At 46.9% G+C, this 22,724-nt stretch overlaps 1 protein-coding gene across 2 annotated transcripts in view; it reads left to right on the top strand.

The window, feature by feature from the left end:
• Positions 1–6,939: 6,939 nt before the first annotated feature.
• Positions 6,940–22,724, top strand: part of LOC115481229 (alanine aminotransferase 2-like) — a 58,110-nt gene continuing 42,325 nt past the window's right edge. Inside the window, exons 1-3 of one of the 2 annotated variants that reach the window (XM_030220340.1) lie at positions 6,940–7,207; positions 15,846–15,938; positions 20,029–20,137. In XM_030220340.1, the coding sequence (XP_030076200.1) occupies positions 7,085–7,207; positions 15,846–15,938; positions 20,029–20,137 (325 nt within the window). In that variant the 5' untranslated portion in view covers positions 6,940–7,084. Of the gene's footprint in view, positions 7,208–11,603; positions 11,684–15,845; positions 15,939–20,028; positions 20,138–22,724 lie in introns of those variants that run through there. The other variant, XM_030220349.1, reaches the window with a different exon arrangement.

Raw genomic sequence — 22,724 nt, 5'->3', positions numbered from 1 at the left:
CTCCAGCAGAGCATAGCCGAAGTCCAAGTGTCAGTGCCGGGCGACCTGCCAGTCGGAGGGAGGTTGAAAGCTTTTCACCAAAGGTGGCCTCTCATAACCTCCGATCAGTGGGTTCTTCAAATAGTCCGGCAAGGATACACCCTCAAATTGGCTTCAAAACCTCCAAATTGTCCACCGGGAGCTCAGTCTTACAGCTTCCAGCACAAGCAGGTACTTGCAGAGGAACTCTCCGCCCTTCTCAGCGCCAATGCGGTCGAGCCCGTGCCATCCGGGCAAGAAGGGCTGGGATTCTATTCCAGGTACTTCCTTGTGGAAAAGAAAACAGGGGGGATGCGTCCCATCCTAGACCTAAGGGCCCTGAACAAATATCTCGTAAAAGAAAAGTTCAGGATGCTTTCCCTGGGCACCCTTCTTCCCATGATTCAGGAAAAAGATTGGCTATGCTCTCTGGACTTGAAGGACGCCTATACGCACATCCCGATACTGCCAGCTCACAGACAGTATCTGCGATTTCAGCTGGGCACACGTCACTTCCAGTACTGTGTGCTACCCTTTGGGCTCGCCTCTGCGCCCAGGGTGTTCACAAAGTGCCTGGCTGTGGTAGCAGCGGCACTTCGCAGGCTGGGGGTGCACGTGTTCCCATATCTCGACGATTGGCTGGTGAAGAACACATCCGAGGCAGGAGCCCTGCAGTCCATGCAGATGACTATTCGCCTCCTGGAGCTACTGGGGTTTGTGATAAATTATCCAAAGTCCCATCTTCTCCCAGTGCAGAAACTCGAATTCATAGGAGCTCTGCTGGATTCTCGGACGGCTCGCGCCTATCTTCCAGAGACGAGAGCCAACAACTTGTTGTCCCTCGTCTCGCGGGTGCGAGCGTCCCAGCAGATCCCAGCTCGGCAGATGTTGAGATTGCTGGGCCACATGGCCTCCACAGTTCATGTGACTCCCATGGCCCGCCTTCACATGAGATCTGCTCAATGGACCCTAGCCTCCCAGTGGTATCAGGCCGCTGGGGACTGGGTGATCCACCTGTCTACGAGTTTTCTCAAATCCCTGTATTGGTGGACGATTTGGTCCAATTTGACTCTGGGACGTTCTTTCCAAATTCCTCAGCCACAAAAAGTGCTGACCACGGATGCGTCTCTCCTGGGATGGGGAGCTCATGTCGATGGGCTTCACACCCAAGGAAGCTGGTCCCTCCAGGAACGCGATCTGCAGATCAATCTTCTGGAGTTGCGAGCGATCTGGAACGCTCTGAAGGCTTTCAGAGATCGGCTGTCCCACCAAATTATCCAAATTCAGACAGACAACCAGGTTGCCATGTACTGTGTCAACAAGCAGGGGGGCACCGGATCTCGCCCCCTGTGTCAGCATGTGGCTCTGGGCTCGCCGTTACGGCATGGTGCTCCAAGCCACATATCTGGCAGGCGTAAACAACAGTCTGGCCGACAGGTTGAGCAGGATTATGCAACCTCACGAGTGGTCGCTCAATTCTCGTGTAGTGCGACAGATTTTCCAGGTGTGGGGCACCCCCTTGGTGGATCTCTTCGCATCTCGAGCCAACCACAAAGTCCCTCAGTTCTGTTCCAGGCTTCAGGCCCACGGCAGACTGGCATCGGATGCCTTCCTCCTGGACTGGGGGGAGGGTCTGCTGTATGCTTATCCTCCCATACCTCTGGTGGGGAAGACTTTGTTGAAACTCAAGCAAGACCGAGCCACCATGATTCTGATTGCTCCTTTTTGGCCGCGTCAGATCTGGTTCCCTCTTCTTCTGGAGTTGTCCTCCGAAGAACCGTGGAGATTGGAGTGTTTTCCGACCCTCATCACACAGGACGAAGGGGCGCTTCTGCATCCCAACCTCCGGTCCCTGGCTCTCACGGCCTGGATGTTGAGAGCGTAGACTTTGCCTCTTTGGGTCTGTCAGAGGGTGTCTCCCGCATCTTGCTTGCTTCCAGGAAAGATTCCACTAAGAGGAGTTATTTCTTTCTATGGAGGAGGTTTGCCGTCTGGTGTGACAGCAAGGCCCTAGATCCTCGCTCTTGTCCTACACAGACCCTGCTTGAATACCTTCTGCACTTGTCTGAGTCTGGTCTCAAGACCAACTCTGTAAGGGTTCACCTTAGTGCAATCAGTGCATACCATTACCGTGTGGAAGGTAAGCCGATCTCAGGACAGCCTTTAGTTGTTCGCTTCATGAGAGGTTTGCTTTTGTCAAAGCCCCCTGTCAAGCCTCCTACAGTGTCATGGGATCTCAATGTCGTTCTCACCCAGCTGATGAAACCTCCTTTTGAGCCACTGAATTCCTGCCATCTGAAGTACTTGACCTGGAAGGTCATTTTCTTGGTGGCAGTTACTTCAGCTCGTAGGGTCAGTGAGCTTCAGGCCCTGGTAGCCCAGGCCCCTTACACCAAATTTCATCATAACAGAGTAGTCCTCCGCACTCACCCTAAGTTTCTGCCGAAGGTTGTGTCGGAGTTCCATCTGAACCAGTCAATTGTCTTGCCAACATTCTTTCCCCGTCCTCATTCCTGCCCTGCTGAACGTCAGCTGCACACATTGGACTGCAAGAGAGCATTGGCCTTCTATCTGGAGCGGACACAGCCCAACAGACAGTCCGCCCAATTGTTTGTTTCTTTTGATCCCAATAGGAGGGGAGTGGCTGTGGGGAAACGCACCATATCCAATTGGCTAGCAGATTGCATTTCCTTCACTTACGCCCAGGCTGGGCTGGCTCTTGAGGGTCATGTCACGGCTCATAATGTTAGAGCCATGGCTGCGTCGGTAGCCCACTTGAAGTCAGCCACTATTGAAGAGATTTGCAAAGCTGCGACGTGGTCATCTGTCCACACATTCACATCTCATTACTGCCTGCAGCAGGATACCCGACGCGACAGTCGGTTCGGGCAGTCAGTTCTTCAGAACCTGTTTGGGCTTTAGGATCCAACTCCACCCCCCGAGGGCCCTGTTTGTTCTGTTCCAGGCTGCACTCTCAGTTAGTTGGTAAATTTTTTAGGTCAATCTCAGTTATGTCCTCGCCGTTGCGAGGCCCAATTGACCATGGTTGTTGTTTTGAGTGAGCCTGGGGGCTAGGGATACCCCATCAGTGAGAACAAGCAGCCTGCTTGTCCTCGGAGAAAGCGAATGCTACATACCTGTAGAAGGTATTCTCCGAGGACAGCAGGCTGATTGTTCTCACAAACCCGCCCGCCTCCCCTTTGGAGTTGTGTCTTCCCTTGTATTGTCTTGCTACATACTGGACTGGCCGGCTCGAGCCGGTTTCGGGCGGGAAGACGGCCGCGCATGCGCGGTGCGCGCGGGCGCGCGAGGGCTAGCAAAGGACTTTGCTAGTAAGGATTCCGATTGGAGGGGCTGCCGTGGACGTCACCCATCAGTGAGAACAATCAGCCTGCTGTCCTCGGAGAATACCTTCTACAGGTATGTAGCATTCGCTTTGTACTTTTTTGGGATCTTGCCAGGTACTTGTGATCTGGATTGGCCACTGTTGGAAACAGGATGCTGGGCTTGATGGACCTTCGGTCTGTCCCAGTATAGAAATACTTATAAATTTTCTAGAATTGGCTTAAATTTCCACACCATATATAGAATATGCCGAGCGCCTCTCCATATGACCAAATTCAGTTGCGTCCATTTAGGCCATGTTGTACTTGGTGTAAATCCTGACGTCTAAATTAGGTACAGAGTGGGTGTATTCTATAACATGCATAGATTTTCAAAATGCCCACGACCCGCTCATTCCACACCCATAACCATGCCCCGTTTTCAACTATGCAACTTGGAATTTACACACATCACATTACAGAATACACTTAGCAAGCTTGCGTGCAAATCTTAATGCCAATTTGTGCTGACAATTACTTGTTACACACTTAAAGTTATCCCAGACACTCCTTCAGTTAAGATATTCATAAGTATTACCACAATGTAATGATTCGTTGTCATAATTTATCAAACGGGGATCTTCAGATTTTCAACTGCTTCCACCATCCGGGGACTATGTCTCAGTATTTTAGTGGTGTTGCTTACATCGTCATTGATCAACCCGTGATTTTCTATTTTTCTACAAAAATGTTTTTTCTTTTTACATTTTCATTACAGCTTCTCATCTACTTTAATCCAATATGCTTCTGGATTCAGTACCAACCAATTCATTATGACTTTTTATATAAATTAACTTTTATGCTATAATTTAACTTTTAAATGTATTTCAGCAGCGCTTTTCCTCCCAACTCAAACCTCCGCCGACATGGCCAGGTTTCGATATTCTTCTTCAGGGAAGAGGCATGCGTCACTGTGTATGTTCCTTCATACAAAGAGAAAATATAAAGGTCTATTAAATTAGATAATTACTTGTTAACATCCAATTAACAACACTGATTAGCTAGTTTACCAATTAAGTTACATGCATTGTTGTAGAATACGCTTCGGTTTCTGTGTGGAAATTAAGACGTGATATATAGAATTTGGGGGACTATGCACATGTTTAAACTTATTAAAACTTTTTATACTGCCTAGATCCAACACGTGGATCTAGGCAGTGTACATTATAAAATAAAACCAGAATGAAAAGAAAAGAACGTTGTTATTTAAAATAGGACAGAGACAGACAGCATGCACACAGAACCTCTGTGCCGTAGGCCAGCCCCACAGGCCAGAAGAGCCAGTCACTGTGTCTGGAAGGCTTGTGGAAAAAAAATGAGTTTTGAGTAAAAGTTCATTACTAATATAAGTGGGCAGGTCGTTCCATAATTTACAGGATAAAAAGTAAAAAGCCAAATGCCTAGTAGACTCAAGGTAGGCCTTTTAAGGGTTAGGGAGGATTTGCATCCAGAGAGCGTAGGCTACAGGAGGGAGTATATGGGATAGTAAGATTAGTAAGATAAGAGGAGGAACCTAGATAATATGATCAATGACTCAGGAAGAGAACCTGAACTGTAAAGGAAGCCAGTGCAGCGAGACCAAGAGGGGAGCAAATGTGGTCATGTTTCTTGGCTTTGCAGAGAAGTCTGGCAGCACAGTTTTGGAATGTTTGAAGATGTCTAATTTGTGAATAAGAAAGGCCAGTGTAGATAGTACTGCAGTAGTCGAGACGAGGTACCAGGAAAGCATGCATTGCAGTGTGTAATGAATAGTGGAGAGTACACATTGTGGCAAAGCCTGATTTATGGACAGAGGAAATGTGAGTTTTGAAGGTGAGCTGTGAGTCAAACCAAACTCCCAGATAGAAGAAAGTTGTGACAGGAGCAATTGGAAGACCAAAAAGAAATGGGGTCACTGGGGGTTGAGATAAAGGACCAGCATGCAGTGGTCTTGTCAGGATTTAAAATCAACATGTTATAGTAACATGGTAGATGAGGGCACATGAAATCCAGGCTGTCCGGTTGCAATTATTCCACTTTAGGTAAGTGATTATAGGAATTCCCACTGCTATCCAACACCAGCTTTCTATCTTCCCCACCTCCATCCCTTTACCCACAGACCTGGCCAATCTCTCACAGTCAGCCGGAGTCTTTTCCTCGAGAGTAGAAAATTCCTGCCAGTGCACCGGAGCCTGTCCTGCTGCTGCCATCTCTGTGCTTTCTGGCACATCCTGCAGAAATGATGATTAGCAGCAGGAAGTACCATCCATGAGGTTTGAACCTGCTGCTCCCTTCCTATCATGTGGTTACAATGAAAACAGTTTACATATTACATACAGGTATTTATTTTGTACCTGGGGAGATGAAGGGTTAATTTACACCCTAATCATACCTTGTCCTGATATCATTATATTATGTTGTTATCTACTTACCCACTTCTTAATCAACATAATTTTCGTATGAACCTTAATAGCAATAATTCTGAAATTCTTCTCCGTTAATATGACTGCCATAATATTCCTATGCACCTTATCTGTTATATATACTCTGATTCTCTATTTCATCAATGTGATTGTAGTTGTATTATATTGTAAGCCACATTGAGCCTGCAAATAGGTGGGAAAATGTGGGATATAAATGCAGCAAAACAAAATAAATAAATGACTTGCTCAGAGTCACAAGGAGCTGCAGTGGGAATTAAACCCAGTTCCCCTTGTTCTCAGGCCACTGCACTGACTATTTGGCTACTCCTCCACTCCACTCCACTCCACAGACAACAGAATATGAGGCAGAGAGGGGCAGAAGAGCAGTTTGAACACTGTATCTCTTTTGCAGTTCTGCACCTTCCTCTGCCCTCCAAATCCCAAGCATGTCCAAAATCTGCCACAGTGTTGGCCTTCACCATCGCCACTAATGGAGCCAGTCCATGCTCGTTGACCATGGCTTAACCATGGTTTCTCCAATACACATTATCCCAGCAATCCTGCAAGCATGAAAGGGTCATACCATTGCTGTTTTAGGTGATAACCACTACTCCATGTGGGTTACCCAATGCCTTCTCGGAGACTCAATGCAATCAAACCACTGCTGTTCAGAGTTCTAACCACTACTCCATTGAGGTTACACACCTACTCTTTCAAAACCCTCCTCTGTGTTTTTCCTCCTCCAGGAGTCTTTCAGTTAGGGTTACCATATGGCTCCAGAAAAAGGAGGACAGATTGAGCCAGTCTGGGTTTTATTTCCATTGCTTTCAATGGAAGCAAATCCCAGACTGGATCAATGTGTCCTCCTTTTTCTGGAACCATATGGTAACCCTACGTTTCAGGGCTTCTCTTTCTCAGAGAGATGATGCCCTTTAAGGTGTGGATGCTGACTGGACACAGACATCCTGACCTGGAGAAGATTAGAGGGGCAGATAAGTGCCTGCAACTCCTGTATGAAGACAAAGTTAATGGTTTATCTGTTTCTTTCTGGTTAGTTAAAGAGGAACAAATGAAATGAGCTCAAAGGTTGAAAGGAATATTTGTTTAATATCTTTAAATTCAGGATTGGCTTGAAATGTTTCCTCTAACTTGTTGCGTTGCTTGGTCTTTGTTCACCTAGAAACTCTTTCCCACATTGATCCCAGCCTCTAGCCACAATTATCTGGGTAAGGCAAGTGTTAAGCCTACAGAACCTCTGACACATCTAGGAACTGGTGGAAAATGCAGTCCCGGAAGAAGGTGCTGAGCGTGGAATCCATGAATCCCAATGTAAAGGGCATAAAGTTACCAATTGCAGATCAACTGGTGAAGAGAGCTGAGGAGCTGCAACAGGACCTGAAACAGGTATCTGACAGGGACACGGAAGAAGTGAGGGGCAGATGGAGTATGTGTAGTATGTCATGGGTACCTCTCCTGCGGCCAAAAAACTAGTAATAAGGAGTAGCCTAGTGGTAAGTGCAGTGGACTTTGATCCTGGGGAACTGAGTTTGATTCCCACTGCAGCTCCTTGTGACTCTGGGCAAGTCACTTAACCCTCCATTGCCCCTGGTACAAAATAAGTACCTGAATATATGTAAACTGCTTTGAATGTAGTTGCAAAAACCTCAGAAAGGTGGTATATCAAGTCCCATTTCCCTTTCCCTTTCAGCATGATTTTCCCAGTTACCTTGGCCATGGATGGCTGCCAACACCACAGCCCTCTGGGGCTTTGGGTTCTATCACTGCATGCTCCTTTGAGCAGTGGGCCAGAATGTGTCAATTAAGCTTTCCAACAAGATGTTCCAGCTACCTCAGCACCTTGCATCCTCTTCCTGATCTTCACCCCAGAAGATTTACAATCTAACCCTCCTGTTTACAAAGCTGCATGGCAATGCCTACACAGCCCATCGAATGGGCTGTGTCAGCATTACAGCACCGCCAGCCACTAGTGTGGCTTTGTAAATAGGGGGGTTTGTACCTGAGATAATGGAGGGTTAAGTGACTTGTCCAAGATCACAAGAAGTGTCAGTGGGCTTTGAACCCTGGTCTCTCTGGCAGCTTGCGGCTCTAGCTACTAGGTTACTCTGTGCCCAACCACTGCATCTTCCTCTCCTCTTCTCTGTCTGCCTAGCATCACCCAGTGTTTTTGCCCAGCACCCTCTCCTTCTCTCTTTCCACTCACCACCTTCTCTTTTTCCATCTTACTACCTAGTCAGCAACTTCTCTCTCCCACTCGCACCTTCTCTCTCTTTCCACCCCACAGCTGATCAGCATACTCACTCTCTCTCTTCTCCCCCACTAGCTCAGTATGATCTTCATCCTCTACTGTACGAGCATAATTGATGTCATACAAGAAGAACAAAAGAATAGTCATTCTGGGTCAGACCTAAGGTCCATGTAGCCCAGTATCCTGTTTCCAGCAGTGGCCAATTCAGGTCACATGTTCTTGGCAGAAACCCAAATAGTGGCAACATTCCATGCTACCAATCCCAGGGCAAGGAGTGGCTTCCCCCATGTCCATCTCAATAACAGACTATGAACTTTTCCTCCAGGAACCTGTCCAAACCCTTTTTAAACCCAGATACACTAGCCACTGTTACTACATCCTCCTGCAGCGAGCTCCTATTTGCTTTACAAGTATTTCCATGTAATTTCATTGAGTGTCCCCTGGTCTTTGTACTTTTTGAAAGAATTAAAAATTGATTCACTTCTACTTGTCCTACACCACTCAGGATTTTGTAGACTTCAATCATATCTCCCCTCATCCGTCCCTTTTCCAATACTAGTGCAGGTGTCCATTTATGCATGTAACTTTAGACACAAGTACTTATTGCAGCCCAGTGCCTGGTATAAGTGCGTGCACCTAACCGATGTCAGTTACGTGCGTGATAGTTTTCTAAAACCTGGGCATGCTAATTCTGGGCCCGCCCTGGATCTGCCCATGCCCTTCCCATGTCCACGCCCCCTAGAGGTCGTGCGCTACACATTTTGCTTGTGCAACTTCTAGAATACCAACTAAGGGCAGTTGTGTGCATAACTGCTCATTGGTGTCCATTAGCATCAATTAAGGTCATTTATGGCCTATTATTGCTCAATAATACCTGTTATTTCATTGCTTTGATGCTAATATGGGTTTACAAGTGGATGAAGTGGTAACTATAGAAGTATCGTGCTTAGATCATAGCTGAATATCTTTTGATATTGATGGGTCATGAATTGTTAATGCGTCTTGCATTTTACATTGGAGAATAAACCTTGACTTTTCAGAAGTTTTTTATTTGTGTGTTTTTTGTTTTTGAGAGGTTTTTTTTTTGCATCAGTTGGTCTTCTTGGGACCCTTCCTCTGGAGTCTTTCACTTTTTAATTTGATTGGTTGTGTTCTGTGGAAGTGCAGTTTTCCCCATTTTTTCACGTTGATATTGCTGGGGACATGGGGGGGGGGGGGGGGGTTGTCAGATATGTCAGATAAAATTTGTAGGGATTGATAGCCAGAGAAATTCTTGTTTCCTGTCATTTGGTATTGGTAATGGTGCTTGCAATTCGTCAACTTCCATCAACAGGTTCAAAGTGGATAACACAAAATACAAATTACAAATGAGAAATAATAAAGAAGGAAAACAAAAGTTACAAAATAGAGCTGAAGCCTAACAAAAGATGTTTTTAAAACAGTTGTTTCTGGAATAATAAATAAGAAGAAATTATCTTTAACCCAACAGGCAGAGAACACCATGCTGAAAATTCCTGATAGGGAAATGAAGATGACAAAGACTTTTTATATATAACTTTAACAAACAAAGGAAAATAGACCAAGCAAGATTCCACAACTCATGACAAAAAAGGAAGTAATGGAAAAGAGAACAAAGAGTAAAAGTATTCTGGCCAAGTACCTCTAAACATTTTATAAACCCAGCATAATCATTTGAAAATTAATGCGTGCTTTGATGGGCAACCAATGAAGTTACATCAAAGCAAGTGTAGCACAGTCAGATCTTTTTTTCCTCAAAATCATCTTAGCTGCAGTATTTTGCATTACCTGTAATCTACTACTACTACTTAGCATTTGTTTAGCGCTAAGAGACATGCGCAGTTCTGTACACTTGAACATGAAGAGACAGTCCCTGCTCGACAGAGCTTACAATCTAATCAGGACAGACAAACAGGACAAATGAGGGCTAAGGGAATTACTTAAGGTGGGAATGATTAAAATAGACATGGGTACTGAACAAATGACTAGCAGTTAGAAATTAAAAGCAGCTGAAAGAAGACAATGTAGCCCGTTACAGTAGTCCAATTTAGCAAGTACCATCACCTGGATCAAAATTTAAAAAATGCCTTGCTTCAAAAAACCCACAAATTCTTCTAAGACAGTGTAACTTAAAAAAAAAAGTAGTTTTAATAACTGCATCAACATAAAGATAAAGATGTATCTAAAATGACTCTGAGAATATTAGAAGTAGTTTCAACTTTTAATGTAAGGAAAAGATAATTCTGTAGGGATATTATTTGGGTTTTTCTGGCCATTTCGTCAGTTTCTGATAATGATGTGCAATCTTTGAGCTCACCGGTGCAACAGATTATTTATTAATTGTTGAGTGTGCAGAAATTTTTCATTTGGATTAGCTGCATTGGTTTAGTTATTTCACTTTAATAAAACTTCAGCTGCTTTTATGGGTCACTAATTTCCTTATTCAAAGTTCTCACGTCCCCAGACAAAATCTAAGGGAGGAGGGATAGTGCTGATTGTCCTTGAGCTATCACATGTCAACTCTATCATCAAGTATGCCATTATCAGGGCTGATGAAAAAGCCAGAGGAGGGGGTCTCCACAGAAACAAAGATAAGAGAGAGGAGCAGTGGCAACCCAAGGGGAGGGATGATAGAAAACCAAGGAGTCCACCATAGTAACATAGTAGATGACGGCAGAAAAAGACCTGCATGGTCCATCCAGTCTGCCCAAGACAAACTCATATGTGTATACCTTACCTTAAATTTGTACCTGTCCTTTTCAGGGCACAGACCGTATAAGTCTGCCCAGCAGTATTTCCCACCTCCCAACCACCAGTCCCGCCTCCCATCATCGGCTCTGGTACAGACCTTATAAGTCTGCCCCCCCCCCATCCTAGCCTCCCAACCACCCACCCCTCTTCCCCCCACCTGCTCTGCCACCCAATTTCAGCTAAGCTTCTGAGGATCCATTCCTTATGCACAGAATAATTCAAAGCTTTAATTGTGAGTGCAAATGTAGTAACAAATATTCGATGCACTCACAGTGACCTGACACAGCCGTGTTGCAGTATTTTATTAGTATCAAGTTTGTAATGCAGTTTTCAGATCCCTTACACAGGCATACTACGCTGAAACACGGGTGTATTGGGTCACTGTGAGTGTTTTGAATATTCATTTTGTTACATTGGGACTTACAATAAAGCCTTTGAAATTATTCTGCTGGTCTTCTATCATCCCTCCCTTTGGTCACCACCAGGGCCGCCGAAAGGGGGGGGGGGCAAAATTCTTCGGGCCCGAGCCTCCAAGGGGGGCTCAGTGCCGGGGTCTCTCTCTCTCTCTGTCCCGCTCCTGACGGAACCCGCGTGATCGTGTCCCGACAAGAGCAGGAGAGAGAAAACTCCGGCGCCGGGTCCTCCTTGGAGGCTGGGGAGGACCTGGAGCTTCCTCCAGCGCTGCTTTTCTGCCCATTGCTGAGCGGCTGCTTTTCCTCTCAGGTGCGCATGCTCAGTTTTGAAACCGATCATGCCCTTTGAGGAAATGCAGCGGCAGGGGTAGGCAGTCAGCACTGTAGGAAGACGTCTTCTGCTGGCGAGGCCTCGGGATCCCGCCAGCCAAGGTATTTCAATCCTGTTGAGGCAGCGGCAGTGATCAGGGGGGGGGGCGGCAGGGATCGGAGGTGCAGCGGCAGTGGACGACGATTTGGGGGGAACGGCGGCAGCCCTGCCCCAGACCTGGCGGCGGTGGTCCTGCCTTGGGCCCGATTCAGTCTCTCGGCAGCCCTGGTCACCACCACTCCTCTTCCTCATTATCAGGGTGGAAACGTCTGTTACTTAGATTAGCTGCTCTAAATTTGTGCGTTTCGTTCTTATATAGAACTCCTGGAGATGCCCATCTTCACTTGCCCTGTCACTTCAGAGTGTTCTAGATATTCTTCTTGGTTTCCAAATTCTGCTTGTGTGAGGGGATTTTAATACCCATTTTAATGCTAAAGATGGGAATGACCAGGTAGTAATAATGCTTTCTTTAATTTATTAATTTGGGGATTTTGTTAATTTTTGGATCATCCGACACATGTTAAGGGGAACATCCTGGTTGTAGTTATTATGCATCATAGTAATAAGTGTGAGGTAATGCTGGAAGCTCCGTGGATAACCTCAGCAGGTTGATCAGATTGTTGCCCACTAAAGTGTAGACATTTTGTGCCTCAGGTGCAAAATCTAGTGTGTGGTAGTTGCAAGGTTGTGCGGTAACTGCTGGGGGCATGTCCGGCATTCTCCCACTATTTACCACACAAAGGGCCCCTTTTACTAAGCGCTGGTAAGCCCAATCCGAGCTTGTCACTCAGCATTCTGGAAGTACCACCAGCCTAAACATGGGCGCTGGTGGTAGTTCCACCGCCAGCGCGTGGCATTTCCAGTACTAACGGATATATTTGAAAAATATTTCCGCAGGAGGTTACCCAGCGGCAGGGCTTTTTTTGAGGGGGTACTTGGGGGTACTGAGTATTGGCACCTTTTCCATTGTCTGCTAAAATTGACCCATGGACCCCAAGTTTTAATGAAAGAGCTCAGGCTCTACACACCAATTCTGCTTTGGCATAGATTCTGTGACTGGCTGCAGGGGGCCTGGCTATTGTGGGGTGGGTCCCTCAGTGATCACCCCACCCCTGAAGGGTGGCTTGGCATTTGAGTACCGGGACCTTTTTTGCTAGAAAAAAAGCACTGCCCAGCGGAAATTAGGCAGTTCTGCGAACTGCCTGGTTACTGCCGGCTTAGCATGGGAGTCCTTACCACCACCTCAGTGGGTGGCGGTAAGTGCTCCTCCCCCCTGCATGGCCACACAGTAAGAGCAATCTTGTCGCATGGCCATGTCTTTTTTTCACCTTTTTATCCAGTGCGGTCAAAAGGGCCTCAGTGCGCAACAAAAATAGCCCCCACCACTAGCGCAGGGTCCTTTTTACTGCAGCTTAGTAAAAGGGCCTCAGACTTCTCTACTCCACATTAATATCAAGAGTGATTAGCATTGATGCATCTATTGCTGCTCTTGAGGTGGCGTTACACCTGCGCGAACTACACATTTGATAATTAGAGCATGCTAATTTCTATGTGCAAACCACAATGTGTAGGCCACGCCCAATCTCCACCCATGACCTCCTCACAATCACCACCCCATCCTACACTAAGCAGTTAGCATTGGATTTTTATTACATTGGCTGTTGCTGAACTGATTACTGTCTTTCTGAGCGATAGGATTTGAACTATGCAAATACTATTCTATCAATATCTGCTTCTGCCAGTTGTGCAAGTATGCTATTGTGGTCTGCAGTGTCGAAAGTTGCTGAGAAACCCAATGGTACTCGTGTTAAGGCAAATTTCTCGTCATGGTTTCCATGGAGATTGTTAAGCAGGTGTAGTGCCCCCTTGTGGGCATCTCTGGTGCGAGGATGACCAGGTAGGAGGGCAGGGCAGGGTTGGCATTTGGTGTGGGGGGGGGGGGGGGGGGGGGGGGGAGCGGGCAAACAGGGCAGCTGCCCTAAGCCCTACAGCTCCAGGGGGTTCCACAGTCCAGGGATCCTCTTAGGACCCCTTCCTTTCAGCTGTTCCCTGAAACTATGTTGCTGGTGATGACCCACATCACTGCTACTGAATGGGGCTCCTTTTTGTCCTAACTCCACTTGGGGTCCTGGTGCAGAGGTAGAGTGTTAAACACCAAGGCGGGGTCTATGACTATGGGGATAATTCTCCCCATCACAGTCCGTCTCCTCTTCCCTTCCCGATCTTCTTTAAAAATGTATTTCTCTTTTCAGAGGGCCCTGGCTTGGCAGCCATTCTCACAAGCTGCCTGCGGCTGCCCTGAACCTTTCCCTGTCACACCGCAATCTACCCCTTCTGACGCAATTTCCTGTTTCTGCCTGGGTGGATTGCGCGCGGCAGAGAGGGAAAGCTTCGAGACAGCTGGAGGCAGCTTGTGAGGATGGCTGCCATGCTGGGGCTTTTCTGAGAAGAGAAATAACAATTTTAAAGACTGCAAGGTGAGGGGAAGGGAGGGAGATGGACTGTAGTTGGCAGAAGGGGAAGAGATAGATACCTGGACCACACAGTAGCAATGCAGGTGGGGAGATCAGCGGGGAGGGGGGGGGGGGGGGGTCAGGGCTTCCTCCTTAAATTTTGCCCGGGGCACCGCCATTTCTAAAACTAGTCCTGTAGAAGGGTGAATGAGGAAGTGTTCTCTTGTTAGCTAGTGGGAGACTCAGTGAAATTGCCTCTAGGTCCTGATGGAGACCTTTAATCTTGCTGGCAAAATCATCACTGGGAAGTCGTGACTGGGAAGGCTGGTCCTGTTCTGGGGCTGCAGTAGACCATTTACTATTTTCAATAGCTATTTGGATGAAATTGCAGCCTTTTCAATGCATTATGAGAATTTTAAATTTTTTGGCTACTATTAAGGCCTGGCGGTACATTTTCATTTGTGAGCTCGTCTTCATCTAGGTAGGATTTGGACCATTTCCTTTCCAGTTTATGTTCTTGGTATTTAAGTAATGATAGATCTGGGGAGAAGTGAACCAAGAGGAGCATTTGTACTTGGAGTGATGAAGTTAATTAGGTGGTGGTAGGCAGGTAGTCATGTGGGTGCAGTTAGGTATTTTGCCTCTTAAGCTTGTGTCCTCTTGGCAGGTGGAGGAAGCTACTACTGAGATCTATGAAGACCTTTGCTTTACTGAACTGAAGCACAATCTTGTTGTTAAGGTAGATAAGGGATCAGTAGGATTTCTCACTGTGCACATATGTTGGAAGGCATACAATTTGTCCTCAGCAGAGCATTCTGAACACCTTCAGTTGCGTTCTTGTCCCATCACAAACCCAATCCAGTCCATCTCCTCCTGTCCCTGTCATCAAAAGTGCCCTCCAGTCTATCTCATCTCTCTGCTATCATGTCCCTTCAAGACTATCACTTGTCCCAGCAGTCATAGACCCCTCCGGTCCATCTCCTTTTGTCCTTGCAATCATAGGGACTCTATAGTCTAGTGCTTCTCAAACCTTTATCTAATATGATCCCATTTTCATACTTAAAAATTCACATGAGCTCAGATGATGGTGTGAAAAAATAGCAGACCTGTATTCCCCTCCCCTCCCTCATCCACGTCCTCTTTGCCCCACTTATCGAAAGCATGAAGGCTGCAGCAGTAGTTATGTTAATAGCAGAACAGTGAGCAAAAGGCCTTGTGTGTCAGTGTGCAGTCACCAACCTCAGTACTGTGCATAGGATTCCAGTCTAACATGAAGCCCCCAAAGAATGCGATGTCCCATTCTTATTGCAAACATTGGACATAGGTCACAGTGGAAATCCAGAGGAAGAGGGGAATAGCACTAATTTTGTGACCCCATCCACTGATAATGTGACCCATTTGAAGACCCAACCCCCAATTTGGGAGAAACTGTTTTCTGTTTTCATGGTGCCCCTCCAGTTCATCTCCTCGTATCTTAGCCATCACAGCATCTCCAGCCCATCCCTCCTGTCCTTCAATCACAGGAACCCTCCAGTCCATCTCTGGTTGGCAGTTTATAGCCCAACTTAAACATTTTTTGTGGTCTTTGTCCATCCAATCCAACCCTTACCGTCTTTCCAATGGTAGTACAACTCAACACCAATATTGCTAATTCAGTCCATCATATGCTTCCTCAGGTATCATAAGAACCATGCACTTCATCATCTGCAGTCTCAGGCTTGCATGCTCGGGTCCTGCAGTTTCTTATTCACTGTCTCCTTGTATTTTGCAGGGTGGAGAAGGTAGGCCATTCTCAGAGATCATGAAATGTCACATAGGTGATCTCTACGGTATGGGTCAGAAGCCAATCACATTCGTTCAGCAGGTAAGAAGATTATGGCAGCCATTTTCAAAGCAGATAGATGTCTCAAAATGGCAAAAAAAAAGTCCATCTACTGAAAATGTCTAAATTGCAAATTTCGAAGGGCAGAATTTTCACGTTTTACACTGCAGTTAGTCCAAATAGCAAGGGGGCATGTTGAAGGTGTGTTTTGGGTGGGACTAGGGTAGGACATCTTTCAGCGATAATGGAATGGGAAGAAATGCCCAAGGCAAAAAAAGAACATTTTTATCTAGACTTCTTTTAATCATATCCAGGTTGCAAAAAGGTGCCTTGATTGGCAGCGGACCACTGGAGGGATGAAAACATGACCCCTCCTCAATCTCCCAGTGATTATTGACCCCCAGCCCCACCCCACTAAGAAGCAGATGCATAGCCAAGTTGAGGGAGCAGGGGAAGCAGAGAGCGGACTGGCAACAGCAATGGCACGTATTTTAAATGTGACAGATCAAGTGAAAAATAGGTACCGACGGAAGTCCATTTGGGGGAGCAGATGCTCCCCTGGCGACCCACCTGGCTACACCTCTGCTAAGAAGTGAAAGTGACAGTGGATACCGGGCTCTATGACAGCTTCAGGTATAATGGCTGTTCCAAATAGAGCAACAAACAAGTGTGAGGAGCAGCGGCGAACCAAGGGCGGGGCGGTGGGGGCGGTACGCCCCGGGTGCACGCTGCTGGGGGGGGGGGGGGGGGTGCAGAGAGCAGCTGCGTGCCTGTCAGCTCCTCTGATTCCCTGCTCCCTGTGCCCCGGAACAGGTTACTTCCTGTTCCGGGGCAGAGGGAGCAGGGAGCCGAGAGAAGTGCAGCTGCTCCCAGCGATCTGCTGCTGCCTGCAACGCTTTCACAAGGAGGTGAGAGGCACTGTCAGGTCAGTGCAGGGGGCCCGGCACGGAGGGGGGAGGGAGCGCCAGCGAGGAGGGTAGCTGGACATGAGGGGAGGGCAGGGTTGGTGGCCGGGGGGGGGAGGCCAAGGTAAAGAGGAGGGTTGCTGGATATGGGGGGGGGGGGGGAGGATCGGTGGACGGGGTGAGGCCAGGGGAGAGAGGAGGGCTGCTGGACATGGGGGGGAGGGCAGGGGAGAGAAGATGGTTTGCAAAACACAAATCTCACCCGTTTTAACAGGCTTAACAGCTAGTAAATGAATAAGGTGGCATTTGTACCTGGGCCCTGTTGTTTAATGGGCTGCCCCTCTACTCTGCAGGGACATCTGTGTGGCCATTTTTTGGCACTCATATTTTGGATATTTCATTTTGGAAAAATGGCTGTTCATTTTGGACGTTTTCAGCGCAAGAACATCCTTCTCACGTATTTTCAAACAGGAAATCCCAAACTTTTTCCTGTTTGAAAATGGCTGTGAGATGGACCTTTTTTCCTGAACGTTATGAGCACGATGTCCCAATTCTGACTTGGATATTGTTTCGAAAATGCCCCTCCAAATGTCTCATATTGCACTCTGAAACAGTCGCTGTGGGAGGGCTCAGAGTCAGGACAGTACCAGGGTATTAGGTCAGTGCAGAGCAGCAGTTGTATCCAGTTCAGTCGTAACATCTTGAATCATTGGTGCCAGCCTTTCAGAATGATTCAGGGTGCCCCATACAATACAATACAAATTACTCCTCCCTGGACATAGTAAAGAAACTTTTTAATATATTGGGGGATGCTCAGCACCCACTGGCACCCGCAGAGATGGTTGCTATATTCTGAGTGGGTGAGTAGTTTCATTCCTTTTCAACTATGAAAGCAAGAAAGAAAGAAAGAAAGAAGCGGCAGCAATGATGCTAGATAGAGCTGAGGTGGAGGAAGAGGAGGGGAAGATGTTACTTTAATAAGCCAATTTGGGGGCGAAGGTCCCCAGTTCATACCGAACGTCCCCAGTTCACTCCCCTGAATTGGGTCTTCCACTCCCCAGGTTTGCTGGAGCTGGGGGTGCTGTGGAGGTTGCACTCACTATGAAGAGTGTGGGGGGGGGGGGCATATGAAGACATGGTTGTTGCTTGAAGGTGACAACTGATTTCTGGTTCAAGGCCCATGATTACAAGATTCTGGAAGAAGCCTGTTCTAGGACAGTCCCTGCGATATACCAGACTAGGTATGCTGTAGAGAGAGAAGGAAGTATAAAACAAGGGGGGAGGGGAATCCCCCAAATGAGCGTGGCACACTGTTGAAGAGAAAGGATCCAGAGTGTGAGAGTGAGAGGGCACCCTGAAAAAAATGGCCCACAACAAAAGAGCCCTGACAAAACAGCTCAAAGACAAAACAGTCCTCAACAACATATCCCAGTAATTGTTTACCTGCCTTGGTGTTTAACACTCTACCTCAGCGCCAGGACCCCAAGTGGAGTCAGGACAAAAAAAGAGCCCATTCAGTAGCAGTGATGTGGGTTATCACCAGCAACATAAAGGTTCAGGGAACAGCTCAAAGCGAGGGATCCTGAGAGGATCCATGAATAGGGCTGACAGAGGAGGCGGTGCCCTAGTGGGGCTGAAGTGGCTACTTGGGGCAGTGAAGTGCTATTGCCTCTCAGCTAGTATGCACTAGGTCTTGGACTCATAGTTCTGAGAAGCCTCTGCTGCTCCTGTTGGTTTGGACATGTTGGGTGGTGCCGGAGGTCATTGAGGCAAGGCACTATGTACTGGAGCAGAGGTAATTTAATTGGGCTGGGTGAGGTCCATGGCCCTTTCTCTATATATACTGCAAAGTGGAGGAGTGTGAGGGAAAGTGCCCATGCTATGATGGCTGGCATTGAAGCCAAGGGCAACACAGGAGATGGAGCAGGCCCTTGATGCCGACAGAGTCAAGCGTTGGAAGCTGTAGTTGGTGATAGAGACTGCAGCATCATAGCTTTTGGTGTGGCATCTTATGTGTCTCTACCCTGGAGGCATCTTGCATGGAAGTAAGGACCAGACTGGACAATATCATTTTGCTGCTGTTATGAAGGCTGTGCAGCTTGGTCCAGCATAGAGCCAGGACACAGGCACTAAGGTGAATGATACTGCAAGGACTGCAGGGGTCTGTGGTAGTATGCTGGCAGTGGCACAATGGGCACTGAGCTGGCCATATGGACAGTAAGCCAAGCTGGAGATGTCCAGGTCCATTTGGCGGAAGTAAAGGGGTCCATGCCCCCATCGCTACAGCCAGCTCAGATGTGTGGAGGTGTTTCAAATGAAAACAGGAGGACCCCAATCCCAGAACATTGGGTAGAGTGGGGTATGATTTTCCCACCCTGAGGGTTCCTCAGTGGCTTTTATGCTCCATCACCTGCAATTTGAAATTCAGGTGAGATTGGAGAATCAGGAATCCCCAGGAAAGTCAAGAAAGAAGAATTTAGCAAAGAAATTGAAATAACACAATATGAAAATAAAATAATAAATGGAGAGCTGGGAGACTAGTTATATTGGGCTTTTTTGTCGGGGCTCTTCTGTTGTGGGCCGTTTTGTCAGGGGCTGTTTTTTCTTTGAGCTCTTTTACCCCAGGCTCTTTTGCTGTGTGCTAATGAGTGAAGGACGGGCCTCAAAGAGTGTGAAAGTGAGAAAACCTTCAACCCGAGTGTGACACATTGCTAATGAGTGAGACTTGGTTTCTCTGGTGGAATGACTTTATTGTGTTTCTAAGAAGACGGGGGGGGGGGGGGGGGGGGGGATAATCTGCTCAGGGTGGTATTTATAAACCTACATGAAGGCAGGTGGTGGTAACCTGTACTTAGTGGAAGTTACAACCCTAATCACCTTACTAGGCAAACTGGGTTGGCCATTTCAGTCTTTGTCTGCCGTTATCTATCCATTTGAACTCAAGCTTGAAGGGAGAGAAGAATGGCAATAAAGTGCTCGCTGGTCTCCTTCTGCACATTCTTTGCTGCACAGCTTGTTTGTGAGACACTAGTGAATAGGTTTATTATAATGAAATGTTGTTACGTGGAAGGATATGGGAGGTTCAATTCACTACAACTATGTAAACGTGTCATCTTAAGTGTCATCTTTGTGTGTGTGAGGGGGGACAGGGGGACGGGGCCAAGGTGCGATATAAATGCAATCTGAATACTCCTGTGTCTTAATGAGCCATTTTGTGTATTTTCCAGGTTGCTGCCATCTGTGCTTACCCAGAGCTTCTGCAGAGTGCCAGCATGCCCGAGGATTCCAAGCGGAAAGCTCAGAGCATCTTACAGGGTCTTGAAGGCTTCGGCATCGGTGATTTCTCCAATCCTTCATCTTCCCTGTGCCCCCACCCTCATCTCCTTCTTAATGAACTTATTTCTCAGGCTCTCACAAATGCTAACGAATAAAGCTTTGTATTCCAGAGGACTGGTGTAAAGCTGGAATTCGCCAGTGTCTTATTAGTATAATTATCACCCGGTACAAACAAGGTCTCACTGCAGACACCATCACATGGCCTCCCTTGTTACAGCCTTAGAAGTCCCCAGTTATAATAGGAGGAGGGCACTAAAAATTACCAGTCACTACAGCAGTCAGGAAATATGTTTATGAATTTTCCAAACAGAGGTGGTCACAGTCCTGCAGGCTGAGGCTTCATTGGAGAGCGGGTGACACACCGATATTTCAAACAGCCTTCATCATCTGATTTCTCTCCAAATGTTAGCACAAATGAAGAGTCGTGAGGGCAAAATGAGCAGACCAGATGTTTGGCAAACTAGTTTTAAGAAGCTGGCACAACTCCTTGCCAAGGTGAAGCAGGTGGAAAAGTTTAGAGGAAGGCAATGTTCAGAGAAATGGGAGTTGTGGAAAGATCTAGACCAGTTCACTGCAGGCCTGCAAAGAAATGTTTAGCAGCTGAGAAGAAGGAAAGCAGAGTGGCTCCTAGGATATGCGAGAGAGGTGAGAACACAGAGCAAGGAAAGAGTTTGAACTGGAAGGAAATTGTTCTCTTAGTCTTCCGCGTCTGGCGTCATGATCAGGGGCGGCCTGACCATTAGGCCACCTGAGGCAGGGGCCTCAGGCGGCACTCTTCTGGGAGCATCATCTCCCCCTTCCTTCCTCCACCCAGTTCTCCGAGTTTACCTTCTTTTTACATTTTTTAAAAGTGGGCAGTGGTAGCCATTCCCACATGCTGCCCTGTTGCCGGCACCCGCCTCTTCTTTTTACTGCGGCACACCTCTCTGATGTAACTTCCTGTTTCCTCAGAGAAGAGGTCGTGCCAGCGTGTGGGAATTGCTGCCACCACTGGCTTTTGGAAAATAGAAAAAGAAGGTAAACTTGAGGAAGTGGGTGGAGGAAGGAAGGGGGGAGATGCCAGAACTTGGCTTGGGGGGGGGGGTGCGGGTATCTCAGTCTTGCCTCAGGTGGCATCTTGCCTTGGGCCGCCCCTGGTCATGATTGTTGCAGTTGTCCGGATTTTGCTGCATCTGAGTAACTGAAACTGATGTTGCAGCCATTGTGCTGTAGCTATTCATCATGGTGTGAGCTTAAAGATGTTCTCCCTGTAAAGCTAGGTTATATGTTCTCATAGGCTTCCAAGGCCAGTGTCATGATTGTTGCCGTTATCTGAATCTTTCCACATCTGAGTAAATGGAGCTGACATTTCAGCCATCATGCTTCATACCCTGAAGAAAGCCACAACTGAAAGGTCGGCTCCACTTACTCAGATGCAGCAAGACCCAGACAACCGCAACAATCATAGAAAGATTTATTTATTCAGTATATAGACAGAATATCACTACATATCTAAGCGGTTTGCAAAAACCACATTCACAAAGTAATTAAAACACAAAACACTTACCGCCCAATATTCAGTGCTTTAACTGGCCAGAAACGGCTCCTGGCTGGTAAATAGCGGTTAACTGGCTATCCGCGAATATTCAGCAGGAGATAGCCAGTTATCTCCCACTGAATATTCATGGTCAGCGCTTAGCAGCTAACCGGCTATATCTTACCGGCTACATCGCGGATATTCAGTGCATTGCCAGCTAAGTTTGGAAACCAAACTGGACCGCTGAAATAGCAGGCCTATCTTTGGCCAGTTTAAATTAGCCAGTGCTGAATATATACTTGGCCGGTCAAGTGTAAACCGACCAAAAATAAACTGGATATTCAATGCCGCTCACTGGAAACAGCCCAGCATTGAATATCCAGGCTCAGCTCTGACCACGGGAGGCAGGCCCAGCTAACGCCCCCAGACTGAATACCAGCCCCATGGCGACTTCTATCTCAGGGTGACAGGAGCTATATGAAGTGTGTGTGTTTCTAATTTTCTTGTCACTCAATCAAAGAAATTGATCATCTTTGTCGAACATGGTCTCCCTCTGGTAAACCGATCAAATGGCAAATGAAACACCACATACCAATCATTTAGTAAAGTGCTCAAAAAGGAGGGGAAAAAACACCTCAGAACGCTCTACTACACCTCAAACGCATAGATTAATCACTGGCAAAAAAAACTCCTTAAAAAGGTGCAGATTGTACAAGGATTTTAATAACAAAAACAGAGTGAGCCTATCTGAAAATTATGTCAGAGAGGCTCCTGTCTGGTTAAATCATCATGAGCAGGCTGAGAGCATTTAACCAAATAGTGCTGCAAATATTTGCTCTAATCACCATGGCAATATACTTAAAACGAATATCTTTGCTCTTAGAACTGTTAAAAGAGACCCTTGTAATTACCAAGTGTCTATTTTATTTTAACAGTTGTAAGAGCAAAGATATTCGTTTTAAGTATAGAGTTATCACTGATTTGCTCTCCAATCAGTTACTGCCAGAATGGGTCGGGAGTTATACAGGTACTGGCGATTTTCAGGGCTGGTACATACACAGCTGACCGGGT

Source organism: Microcaecilia unicolor, chromosome 1 (assembly GCF_901765095.1).
Source record: "Microcaecilia unicolor chromosome 1, aMicUni1.1, whole genome shotgun sequence".
Lineage (NCBI taxonomy): Eukaryota > Metazoa > Chordata > Amphibia > Gymnophiona > Siphonopidae > Microcaecilia > Microcaecilia unicolor.
Note: the sequence above shows the minus strand (reverse complement) of the source record. Positions and strands in the feature narration are given on the sequence as shown.